We start from the raw sequence: 13,553 nt of genomic DNA on the forward strand, positions 1-13,553 counted from the left end.
ATTCAAATACATAACTTGATTCTCATTGTTTTTATTTTTCTTTCCAATGAAACCTCGGCTAATTTGGCCAAAATGTACCGGTCCTGGTATGAACTATAAATCACAGGTATTTATTTATTTTTGTTTAGGGTTTATTTTACATTTTGCAATGTACCACTGTCACAAAGCACCAAATTTCACAACATAGGTCAGTGATACTAAACCCAGTTCTGATTCTGAGGCCGAGCTCCTCCAGCAACACTGTGTGTTGCTCTGTATTTCCAGCGTCTGCACAAGCTCCTGACACACCATCAAATTCCCAGTCCAGACAGGTATGAAAGTAGAGCATTTTATTCCGCAACAATTTAGAAAACTGCTTGGTGCACAATGCACAAAATTATATACATCTTGCAAACAGTCCGCGTTTAACGCAATGACAGTTCGTTCCGTGAAACACACACATTTATTAACAGTCCGCCATAAACACGGTTTTTAGACCAATCCACGAAAGTCCGCAGTTTAACAGGGTTCTTGGCCGAATCCTTGAAAGACACACATTATAGAGCAGAATAAGGTGCTCTCTCTTCCTCCTGTACATACCGTGCGGGTTGGGGTGACCTGGAACAGACAACGCCCGTTACAGGGCACGGTGAAAGTCTAGAGCGAGTGAAGCGGGCAGGGCACAAGTAACCGTGGCAAAGCTACAAAGCCAGTGGTTTCAGTGGGCTCCTCCATTCCGTCCGCCAGTACAGCCGAGGTTTCCTGACGGCCAGCCATTGCAACTGGACCTCCCGTTCCGACACGTCTATCCATGGCCTCCCACTCAGGTTCGAGAAATAACACCTGATATTGTATATGGGTAGCCTCCAACTCAATGGCATAAAGATGGGTTTCTCAAACTTCTGGTAATTTCTCCCCATCAATCTTTCTCCATTCCTCATTCTGACTCCCCTCCTGCCCTCCCTCCTTCCCTCTTTTCTCCTTCTCATCCCCCCCCACTTCTCCTATCAGATTCCTTTCTCTTTGTTCCTTCACCCTATTCTATCTGAGACTGTCCCGCTCACACCCCCACCCCCTCCTGGTGTTACCGGTCACCTGCCCGCTTCCCTACCTCTGCAGCCCAGGGGCACTCCCTCTCCATAGACGCTGCCTGACTCGAGTTCCTCCAGCATTTCCTTTCTGTTTCAGAGAACTATCTCACTGTGGTGGGTCGGTTGTGTGGCAGGGTGAGATAGGGGTGTGGGCAAAGCGTTGGGACCACCCATGGTCCAGTACAGAGACCACCCTCATGGCCTCGACACTCATACTTTCAGATCATTTGCTGAGTCTGTGCTAGGATGCTTGCCGTTTACACAGCTAACCTGGTACTCCTCCAGGGATTTAATCTGATGCTCCACGTTTAGGAGAATAAGAATATCAGGTGAACACGCTCAATCTTTTCCCAAGGATTGGGGAATCAAGAACCAGAGGGCAAAGGTTCAAGCTGGAAGGGGAGAGATTTAATAGGAATCCGAGGGGCCACTTCTTTTCACCCCGAAGCTGGAGGTTTTCAGAATGAGCTGCTCGTGGAGGTGTTTGAGTCAGGTATATTAATAACATTTAAAATACAGTGAGGCACCTACTGAATATTGAAAGGCCCAGTTAGATTGGACATGGAGGAGATGTTTCCAGTCGTGAGGGAGTCTAGGACCAGAGGACATAGCCTCAGCACAGAGAGACGTCCATTTAGAACAGAGATGAGGATTATATTTTTTTAGCCAGAAGGTGGTGAATAGGTTGAATTCATTGCCACAGACAACTGTGGAGGCCAAGTCATTTGGGTTCATTTGAAGCAGAGGTTGATAGTCAGGGCATCTAGGGTGATAGGGAGAAGGCATAGGAATGGGGCTGAGAGAGGGAATGTAAGTCGGCCATGATGGAATGGTGGAGCAACCTCAATGGGCTGAATGGCCTAATTCTGCTGTGTCTTCTTGTGGTATGTGGACATATCTCCCTTCCCCCAATGATCGTACGCAACACCTCATCCCCAACAGACCAAATCCTGGTCCTTCCCAACCAGGAATACGTAGTGAGTTCCTGGGCAGCAAGACTTCCAAACACTGCTCTTCCCACGACGGCAGATCCTCACTTCCTCCATTGACCCAAGGGACCCCTTACCCAACTGGGGAATATCTCCCAGCAACTACATCCATGCCTGTGCCTCCTCGGCCTCCAATAAGTTCAACTATGACTGGACTGGTCTCTGCCGGGGCCGGGGTAAGGTGGCAGATGATGGCCAATGGTAGGCTAGAGCTGATAGGCCAGTTTTGCTATTGGCCAATGGTAGGATGGAGCTGACCGGCTGATTTATTGATGGCCATTTGTTGGGCAGAACTGACAGGTTGCCTAAACAAGGAAGACTACAATGGGATGAGGGAAGAGTTGGATAGGGTAAACTGGGAACACAGGCTATATGGTGGGATGGTTGAGGAACAGTAGAAGACTTTGAAAGATTTTTCACAGTGCTTAACAAAAGTATATTCCAGTTAAAAGCAAGGACAGTAAAGGTGGGGAGAGCCTGCCATGGATAACTAAGGAAATAAAGGAAGGCATCAAATTAAAAGCAAAGTCGCCAAGAGTAGTGGGAAACCAGAAGATCGGGAAAACTTTAAAAAGCAACAAAGAACCACTAAGGAAGGGAAGATAGATTATGAAAATAAACTAACACAAAATATAACATCGAAGAGTAAAAGTTTTTATGATCATATAAAGCAGAAAAGGGTGGCCAAAGTAGGTCCCCTGGAGGATGAAGGGGGAATTGATATTGGGAAATGAGAAAATGGCTGAGGCTTTGAATGACTATTTTGTGTCGGTCTTCTCAGTGGAGGTCACATCTAACAGGCCGAAGAGAGATGACATGGATGCGATGGGAGGTGAGGACCTTGATACAATAGCTATCACTAAAGAGATAGTGCCTGGCAACTTGTGGGCCCAAAAACAGACAAGACCCCTGGTACTGATGGAACGCATCCCAGGGTACTGAAAGAAATGGCAGAGGTTACGCTGAGGCTTTGGTGATAACTCCTGGCAGGTCCTGGCAGATTGGAAGATGGTGAATGTGATGCCACTATTCAAGAAAAGGATGTAAGCAGAAGCCAGGTAACGTACACCAGTTAGTTTAACATCTGTAGTTGGAAATGCTTGAACCTATCATTAAATATGAAATAGTGAGGCATCTGGAAAGAAATCAGGCAGATGTAGCATGGATTCAGCAAAGGCAGGTCCTGATTGACAAACTTGCTGGAGTTTTTTGAGGATATAATGAGCGCAGTGGATAGAGGGGAAGTTATTTACTTGGATTTCCAGAAGGCACTTGATAAGATGCCACATAAAAGACATATCCATAGGGATGCAAAGATGGATAGAGAATTGGTTAACCCATAGAAAGCAGAGTTGGGATACATGGGTGTTACTCTGGTTGGCAATCAGTGGTGAGTGGTGTGCTCCAGGGGTCAGTGCTGGACACTCGACTGTTCATGATATACGTTAACGATCTGGAAGAGGGGACCGAATGTAGTGTATCTAAGTTTGCCGATGACACTAAATTGAGTAGAAAAAGCAAATTGTGCAGAAGATTCAGAGAGTCTACAGAGAGATATAGATAGGTTAAGTGAGTGGGCAAGGGTCTACAGATGCAGTACCATGTTGCTAATTGCGAGGTCATCCATGTTGGAAGGAAAAATGGAAGAGCAGATTATTATTTAAATGGAAAAAGATCGCAGCATGCTGCTGTGCAGAGGGACTTGGGAGTGCTTGTGCATGAATCACAAAAGGCTGGTTTGCAGGTGCAGCAGGCTATCAAGAAGGCAAATGAAATGTTGGCCATTACTAGAGGGATTGAATTTAAGAGCAGAGAGGTCATGCTGCAACTGGTGAGGCCGCACCTGGAGTACCGTGTGCAGTTCTGGTCTCCTTACTTGGGGAAGGATATGAGGAGGCGATGCACAGGAGGTTCACCAGGTTGATACCAGAATGAGGGGGTTAGACTATGAGGAGAGATTGAGTCACTGGAATTCAGAAGGATGAGAGGAGATCTTTTAGAAACATATAAAATTATGAACGGGAAAGAGGCAGGAAAGTTGTTTCCACTGATGGGTGAGACATAGAAGACTAGGACTAGGGAACATGGCCTCGATTCAGGGAGTAGATTTAGGTTGGAGATGAGGAAGAACTGCTTTTCCCAGAGGGTGGTGAATCTGTGGAATTCTCTGCCCATTGAAGCAGTGGAGGCTCCCTCAGTAAATACATTTAAGACAAGGTTGGATAGATTTTTGCGTAGTAGGGGAATTAAGCATTATGGGGAAAAGGCAGGTAGGTGAGAATAAGACTATGATCAGCCATGATCTTATTGAATGGCGGAGCAGCTCGATGGGCCGGATGGCCGACTCCTGCTCCGATTTCTTACGTTCTTATTGGCGGCCATTGGTAGGGCAGAGCTGATCAGCTAGCGCACTGTTCAATAGTAGGATGAAGCTGACAGGATGGTTTACGGTGGAAGGTCTCTACAGGAACTGGGAGGTTCCCATCTTACCCCCACCCCCAATACACCCCATTTGTACGTACCCCCAGCCTCAGCAGCACTCCACAGGTTATTGACTCTTCTCCTAGAAAGAGATAAACAGCATGTAAACAGATTCAACCTCACAAACACAAACTTCCTCCCTCCAAAACCCTACCCTTCCTGCAAACTCCTTTCCCTCACTCAAGGGTGATTGGAGAGAAGTATGGTGGGGGGGGGGGATGGAGCTGAGGGTAGTCAGAGATAGTTTTATTTTACATGGAGAGCGGTGTGTGCATGGATCACTCGGCCAGGGGTGATGATGGTGGCAGAAATGTATTTGGGACATTTATAAGGCACGTGGATATTCCCTGGTGTTATCAGTTCAGAGTATCCGTATTACAAAGAAGGCACAACAATGCCCCTACGTCCTTAGAAGTTGTGAAGATTTGGCATGCCGTCTGAAACTGTGGTGGAGAATACGCTGACTGGCTGCATCACACCTGATACGGAAACATCGATGCCTTTGAATGGCAAAACAATAGCAGATATGGCCAAGTCCATTACAGGTAAAGACCTCCCCACTGTCGATTATATCTACATGGAGCTCTAACGCATCTGTCATCTGATACCCCACCACCCAGACACAGCAGCCTCAGCCAAGGCTCGAACTAGCGACCTTCAGATCCCTAGACTGATGCCTTACCCACTTGGCCACGCGCCACACCATGTTCAATTACCCCGTAACTGAACAGCCTATAGACTCACTTTCAAGGTCTCTTCATCTCCATATTAATTGCTTATTTATTTAATAATCAATCATTTCCTTTCTTTTCTCCCGTTTGTATTTGCAGTTTGTTGCCCTTTGCTCGTAGGCTGTTTACCCTTCCTGTTGGGTGTGCTATTTCACTGATTCTATCCTGTTTATTTGCATTTCCTGTCAATGAATGTCGGGGTTGCAAATGGTGACGTATGTGTACCTTGATACTAAATCTACTTTGAACTTTTGGATAAAAGTGGAGGGCCGCCTGGGGAAGGAAGAGTTGGAGTGTCTCGAACGTCGACGGCCAAAGAGCCTGTACCGTGGAACTGTCCAATGCTCCAGGGGAACAGCACCTCCGGGAGGGAGGGCCCTGACGTGCGAGGACAGCATTCCGCGCAGGTCCGGAGCACGGCGGAAAAGAGCAGCCAGTTTTCAACGTGAGGTTTTGATTGGACAGTGCTGCAGACACAGAAGCATTCCAGCGTGGAGTGGAGCTTGAAAAACCCGGTCTCCATGGGAGTGGTCGTCATTCGACTGGCAAGGCGGAAGAGCGGCAAGCAGATAACTTTATTGATTTCTTTTTCTTATCTAACACCTGAAAGAACAGGGCCAGTGCTCTGTGAGATTTCCAGGAGATTAACAGCCTCCCTGATGGCCACATCTGCACCAGGTACGTTGAGATGCCGCTCCTGAGGGACCGAGTTAGGGAACTGGAGCTGCAGCTCGATGACCTTCGTCTGGTCAGGGAGAGTGAGGAGGTGATAACAGGAGCTACAGGGAGGTGGTCACCCCAAGGCTACAGGAGAGAGATAAATGAGTGACTGTCAGGAGAGGGAAGGGAGAACGTCAGATAGTGGAGAGCACCCCTGTGGCCGCCCCCCTCACAATAAGTACTCCATTTTGAGCACTGTTGGGGGATGACCTATGTGGGGGGAGCAACAGCAGCCGTGCCTCTGGCTCTGATTCTGGCCCTGTGGCTTATAGGGGTAGGGAACTGCACCGCCAGCTGTAATAGGGGACATGGGGGGGGGGCAGATAGACATTTCTGTGGGCACGAGAAAGAAACACGGTTGGTAGTTTGCCTCCCAGGTGCCAGGGACTGCGAAGTTACTGATAGTGTCCACAATATCTTGAAAAGGGAGGGTTAGCAGCCAGAAGTTGTGGTACGTTTTGGTACCAATGACATAAGCAGAAAAAGGGAGGTGGTCCTGAATACAGACTACAGGGAGTTAGGAAAGAAGTCGAAAAGCAGAACCTCAAGGGTAGTAATCTCAGAATTGCTGCCTGTGCTACACGACAGTGAGGATAGGAATAGAATGAGGTGGCAGATAAATACATGGCTGAGGAATTGGAGCAGGGGGCAGGAATTTGAATTTCTGGAACATTCTGGGGCAGGTATGACCTGTACAAAAGGGACAGGTTGCACGTGAATCCGAGGGGCAGCAACACTCTAGCGGGCAGATTTACGAGAGCTGTTGGGAGTGGTTTAAACTAGTACAGCAGGGGGATGAACCAGTATGATCGAGCTGAGGATGAGCCAGCAGGTCTACAAGTAGATGATGGCTGGGTGTAACATGTTGTAAGGAAGGACAAGACAATGACTGGGTACAAATGCAGACAGAGCAAAGAGTTAATTTGTACCACAGAGGCAAAATTCAGAAGGGTAAAGAATGCAGAATTGAGGATGTTGTATTTAAATGCATGTCGCATTTGGAATATGGTGGATGAACTCCTGGTGCAATTCGAGATGGATCAGTATGACATTGTGAGTGTCACTGAGGCATGGCTGAAAGAAGTCAGATGGGAGTTTAATATCAAAGGATATACTTTGTATTAAAAGGACAGGCAGGGAGGCAGAGGTGGTGGTGTGGAATTACATATTTAGAAAGAGGTGACATAGGATCAGAGAATGTTGAATCTTTGTGGGTAGAGTTAAGAAATTGCAAGGGTAAAAAAAACATTCTGGGAATCATATAAAGTGGGGTTAACATATGAGGAGCGTTTGGCAGCTTTGGGCCTGTACTCACTGGGATTTAAAAGAATGTGTGGGGATCTCATTGAAACCTACTGAATGCTGAAAGGACTCGATAGGTGGAGAGGATGTTTCCTCTGGTGGGGGTATCCAGAACTGGAGGGCACAGCCTCAAAATTGAGGTGCAACCCTTTAAAATAGAGGTGAGGAGGAATTTTTTAGCCAGAGAGCAGTGAAACTGTGGAATGCTCTGCCGCAGAGAGCTGTGGAGACCGTGGACACACCCTATTCTCGTTAGATGTGTCTTCAGACTGTGTGGATTCACAGTTATGCGAGGAACCTATTTCTACCAACATCTCCTTATATGTGACAAAAACTCTGTTATGCGGGGAGTACCGCTTTCCCTCCAATACAAGTCACATGCGTGTGTCTCACAGTCTCACTCCCGCCAGTCTCGCATTGGTTTTGGCAAGGTGTGGACGTGCGATTTTCCACTCTTAAACTTTTGTTGGTTTTACTACAGTGCAGTGATTTTGTGCTTGAAAAATTTAACGATGCCTCCTAAGCGTCCGATGTCATGTCCTGGGCCATCAGCCGAGCGGCAGAGAACCGCTTTAACACTTGAAAAAAAGTTGGAAATTATAAACAGCGCGGCATCAGGTGAAAGTAGCACAGCCCTGGGACACTACTGCCGGGAACAGAATCTTGCCTTTAAAGTTCTTTTGTTTCTTGACAATGCGCCAGCCCATCCTAAACATTTGGACAGCATTCATCCTAACATAACACTGCGTTTCCTGCCGCCTAACACAACATCGCTGATTCAAACACTCGACCAAGGTGCGATCCACATTCAAGGAGTATTTTTTTTATGGCGAACTATCTCTCAGATGCTGTAAGCAACAGACGATTTTGAAAATCCCAGGAGTTTCCCAACGGTGAGGGAATGGTGGAAGTCGGAACACTGGGCACAAATGGCGATGGACACGGACCCAAGTTTAGAGCAGAATCAGCATTTCAGTCGTTCCCTGCCATCAACCCTTCTTCCCTACAGGAAAATTTATGCTGAAAAACAAAATGCTGCCAAGCAAACAACCCTCACCACTTTCTTCAAACTGCTGCCGGCTGTTCTAAGAGTTCTGTGAGTCTTCCTCCACCCCTTGCTGTACTTGATATGATCCTGACGACCACAACCATCCACCTTATCCACGTAAAGCTGCCCGACACCACAACCACCACTCATCACCCAGAGCAAACACACCTGCCACTGGTGGTGAGTACTGTACACCCTAGTATATTAACTTTCTATGATTATTACACTGAATATTATCTTAAATTGATTAAATATAATACAAATGTGTCTTGTGGTACTGCTTTTGTGTCGTGTTGGTATGAAAATGTGAATAAATTAGAGATAAAACATATTTAGGAAGCCCTGTGGAACGCATCCCTACTTTCTCCACTTAAATAATTATTCACATTATGCGATTTCACATCATGTGTCGACTATGAGGAATGCATCCCCCATATAATGAGGATAGGGTGCCTATTTACAATAAAATTGATAGTGCCCTGATTGGTCAGGGCATCAAGAGTTGTGGCAAGAAGGCCACTGAATGGGGTTGTGTGGGACCTGGGATCAGTGATGATGGAACAGCGGAGCAGACTCAATGGGCTGAATGGCCTCATTCTGCTCCTCTGTCTTACGTCACTGGGTCTAAACCCTGGAACTGCCTCCCCATCGCACCGAGGGATCTCCTTCACCGGAGACCACAGAGGTTCAAGGAGGCAGCTGCCCCTCCACCGCCTGTCTGCGAGGTATGGACAATCACTTCATACAGGGAGGGGGGCATCTCTAAAGATCTATCCTGGGCTAAGCATATTGACGCAAATACAAAGAATCACGACAGCTGCTGTATTTCATCAGGAGTTAGAGATTTGTTTTGTTACTGTAAACCATCACACCTTCTGCTCACATCAGGAAGGGGGTCACAGAGACGGGAGGGATGGGGGGGACCGGGGGCTGGGGAGAATCACAGAGACGGGAGGGATGGGGGGGACCGGGGGCTGGGGAGAATCACAGAGACGGGAGGGATGGGGGGGACCGGGGGCTGGGGAGAATCACAGAGACGGGAGGGATGGGGGGGACCGGGGGCTGGGGAGAATCACAGAGACGGGAGGGATGGGGGGGACCGGGGGCTGGGGAGAATCACAGAGACGGGAGGGATGGGGGGAACCGGGGGCTGGGGAGAATCACAGAGACGGGGAGGGGTGTGGGAACCGGGGGCTGGGGAGAATCACAGAGACGGGAGGGATGGGGGGGACCGGGGGCTGGGGAGAATCACAGAGACGGGAGGGATGGGGGGGACCGGGGGCTGGGGAGAATCACAGAGACGGGAGGGATGGGGGGGACCGGGGGCTGGGGAGAATCACAGAGACGGGAGGGATGGGGGGGACCGGGGGCTGGGGAGAATCACAGAGACGGGAGGGATGGGGGGAACCGGGGGCTGGGGAGAATCACAGAGACGGGGAGGGGTGTGGGAACCGGGGGCTGGGGAGAATCACAGAGACGGGGAGGGGTGCGGGGACCGGGGGCTGGTGAGAATCACAGAGACGGGGAGGGGTGCAGAGACTGGGGGCTGGTGAGAATCACAGAGACGGGAGGGATGGGGGGGACCAGGGGCTGGTGAGAATCACAGAGACGGGGAGGGGTGTGGGAACCGGGGGCTGGGGAGAATCACAGAGACGGGGAGGGGTGTGGGGACTGGGGGCTGGGGAGAATCACAGAGACGGGAGGGATGGGGGGGAACCAGGGGGCTGGTGAGAATCACAGAGACGGGGAGGGGTGCGGGGAACCAGGGGGCTGGTGAGAATCACAGAGACGGGGAGGGGTGCGGGGAACCGGGGTCTGGGGAGAATCACAGAGACGGGGAGGGGTGGGGGGGACTGGGGGCTGGGGAGAATCACAGAGACGGGAAAGGATGGGGGGGACCGGGGGCTGGGGAGAATCAGAGAGACTGGGAGTGATGCAGGAACCGGGGGCTGGTGAGAATCACAGAGACAGGAGGGATGGGGGGGAACCAGGGGCTGGTGAGAATCACAGAGACGGGGAGGGGTGCGGGGGACCGGGGGCTGGGGAGAATCACAGAGACGGGAGGGATGGGGGGGACCGGGGGCTGGGGAGAATCACAGAGACGGGAGGGATGGGGGGGACCGGGGGCTGGGGAGAATCACAGAGACGGGAGGGATGGGGGGGACCGGGGGCTGGGGAGAATCACAGAGACGGGAGGGATGGGGGGAACCGGGGGCTGGGGAGAATCACAGAGACGGGGAGGGGTGTGGGAACCGGGGGCTGGGGAGAATCACAGAGACGGGGAGGGGTGCGGGGACCGGGGGCTGGTGAGAATCACAGAGACGGGGAGGGGTGCAGAGACTGGGGGCTGGTGAGAATCACAGAGACGGGAGGGATGGGGGGGACCAGGGGCTGGTGAGAATCACAGAGACGGGGAGGGGTGTGGGAACCGGGGGCTGGGGAGAATCACAGAGACGGGGAGGGGTGTGGGGACTGGGGGCTGGGGAGAATCACAGAGACGGGAGGGATGGGGGGGAACCAGGGGGCTGGTGAGAATCACAGAGACGGGGAGGGGTGCGGGGAACCAGGGGGCTGGTGAGAATCACAGAGACGGGGAGGGGTGCGGGGAACCGGGGGCTGGGGAGAATCACAGAGACGGGGAGGGGTGGGGGGGACTGGGGGCTGGGGAGAATCACAGAGACGGGAAAGGATGGGGGGGACCGGGGGCTGGGGAGAATCAGAGAGACTGGGAGTGATGCAGGAACCGGGGGCTGGTGAGAATCACAGAGACAGGAGGGATGGGGGGGAACCAGGGGCTGGTGAGAATCACAGAGACGGGGAGGGGTGCGGGGGACCGGGGGCTGGGGAGAATCACAGAGACGGGGAGGGGTGCGGGGAACCGGGGGCTGGGGAGAATCACAGAGACGGGGAGGGGTGTGGGGGACCGGGGGCTGGGGAGAATCACAGAGACGGGAAAGGATGGGGGGGACCGGGGGCTGGGGAGAATCAGAGAGACGGGGAGGGGTGTGGGGGACCGGGGGCTGGGGAGAATCACAGAGACGGGAAAGGATGGGGGGGACCGGGGGCTGGGGAGAATCAGAGAGACTGGGAGTGATGCGGGAACCGGGGGCTGGTGAGAATCACAGAGACAGGAGGGATGGGGGGGAACCGGGGGCTGGTGAGAATCACAGAGACGGGGAGGGGTGCGGGGACCGGGGGCTGGTGAGAATCACAGAGACAGGAGGGATGGGGGGGAACCGGGGGCTGGTGAGAATCACAGAGACGGGGAGGGGTGCGGGGGACCGGGGGCTGGGGAGAATCACAGAGACGGGGAGGGATGCGGGGACCAGGGGCTGGTGAGAATCACAGAGACGGGAGGGGTGTGGGGACCGGGGGCTGGTGAGAATCACAGAGACGGGGAGGGGTGTGGGGACCGGGGGCTGGTGAGAATCACAGAGACGGGGAGGGGTGTGGGGACCGGGGGCTGGGGAGAATCACAGAGACGGGAGGGGTGTGGGGACCGGGGGCTGGTGAGAATCACAGAGACGGGGAGGGGTGTGGGGACCGGGGGCTGGTGAGAATCACAGAGACGGGGAGGGGTGTGGGGACCGGGGGCTGGTGAGAATCACAGAGACGGGGAGGGGTGTGGGGACCGGGGGCTGGGGAGAATCACAGAGACGGGAGGGGTGTGGGGACCGGGGGCTGGTGAGAATCACAGAGACGGTGGGGGGGGGGGGTGTTTCAGAGATGCTAATTCCTACGTTTTGACTGGTTGTATCTCCATCTGATATGAAGGAGTGGCTATTGGCACACGATTGGCTAAAGCTGCAGAGGTGGAATTTCAGCCAGCTCCATCATGGACACCAACCTCCCCAGCACCGAGAACACCTTCAAAAGGAGATGCTGATAACAAAAGGCAGCATCCATCGTTAAGCACCCCCATCACCCAGGACATGCCCACTTTTCATTGCTGCCATCAGGGAGGAGGTCCAGACACTGAAGACACACACTCAATGTTTCAGGAACAGCTTCTTCCCCTCCACCATCAGATTCCTGAATGGACAATGAACACTTCCTCACTGCTCTCATGGGCACGACTTATTTCATTTGATTGTTTACATACATGTATATACGAGATATGTCAGCGAAATTAAGTCTGATTCTGAAGTTACCTTTTCTCCATCCTCTGTCCCAACGCTGAGTGCAGAACCTGCAGGACAGACAAGACACTGATGATTATTCTGACCACACACCTCCCCGCAGTGACCCTGGGTATCGGCACGGTCCGCACTGTAAGCCAACTGCTCACATCAGGAAGGGGGTCACAGAGACAGGGAGGGGTGTGGGGGGGTCACAGAGACAGGGATGGGTGTGGGGGTCAGAGTTGGGGGGGGTCACAGAGACAGGGAGGGGTGTGGGGGTTGGAGTTGGGGGTCAGAGACAGGGAGGGTTGTGGGGTTAGAGTTGGGGGTCATAGAGACAGGGAGGGGTGTGGGGGGGTCAGAGTTGGGTGGTCACAGAGACAGGGAGGGGTGTGGGGGTCAGAGTTGGGGGGTCACAGAGACAGAGAGGGGTGTGGGGGCTAGAGTTGGGGGGTGTTACAGAGACAGAGGGGTGTAGGGGTCAGTTGGGAGGTCACAGAGACAGGGAGGGGTGTGGGGGTCAGTTGGGGGGTCACAGAGACAGGGAGGGTGTGGGGGTCAGAGTTGGGGGGTCACAGAGACAGGGAGGGTGTGGGGGTCAGAGTTGGGGGGTCACAGAGACAGGGAGGGGTGTGGGGGTTGGAGTTGGGGGTCAGAGACAGGGAGGTGTGGGGGGTCACAGAGACAGGGAGGGGTGTGGGGGTCACAGAGACAGGGAGGGGTGTGGGGGTCAGAGTTGGCGTGTTACAGAGAGAGAGGGGTGTGGGGGCTGGAGTTGAGGGGTCACAGAGACAGAGAGGGGTGTGGGGGCTAGAGTTGGGGGGTGTTACAGAGACAGAGAGGGGTGTAGGGGTCAGAGTTGGGAGGTCACAGAGACAGGGAGGGGTGTAGGGGTCAGAGTTAGGGGGTGTTACAGAGACAGGGAGCGGACTGGGGACTGGAGGGGGTCACAGAGACAGGAAGGGGTGTGGGGGTCAGTTGGGGGTCAGAGACAGGGAGGGGTGTGGGGGCTAGAGTTGGGGGGTGTTACAGAGACAGAGGGGTGTAGGGGTCAGAGTTGGGAGGTCACAGAGACAGGGAGGGGTGTGGGG

General features: G+C 52.6%; 1 protein-coding gene across 2 annotated transcripts in view; it reads right to left on the bottom strand.

Annotated features, from left to right (window-relative positions):
- Window positions 1-314: 314 nt before the first annotated feature.
- The window catches only part of LOC132385428 (tapasin-like), a 33,405-nt gene continuing 20,166 nt past the window's right edge, over window positions 315-13,553 (bottom strand). For both annotated transcript variants that reach the window (XM_059957490.1, XM_059957489.1), the window contains exons 7-9: window positions 12,493-12,530; window positions 4,582-4,622; window positions 315-597 (exon numbers count right to left, since the gene is read on the bottom strand). In XM_059957490.1, the coding sequence (XP_059813473.1) occupies window positions 4,608-4,622; window positions 12,493-12,530 (53 nt within the window). In that variant the 3' untranslated portion in view covers window positions 315-597; window positions 4,582-4,607. The remainder of the gene's footprint in view (window positions 598-4,581; window positions 4,623-12,492; window positions 12,531-13,553) is intronic.

Source organism: Hypanus sabinus, assembly GCF_030144855.1.
Source record: "Hypanus sabinus isolate sHypSab1 chromosome 5 unlocalized genomic scaffold, sHypSab1.hap1 SUPER_5_unloc_1, whole genome shotgun sequence".
NCBI lineage: Eukaryota > Metazoa > Chordata > Chondrichthyes > Myliobatiformes > Dasyatidae > Hypanus > Hypanus sabinus.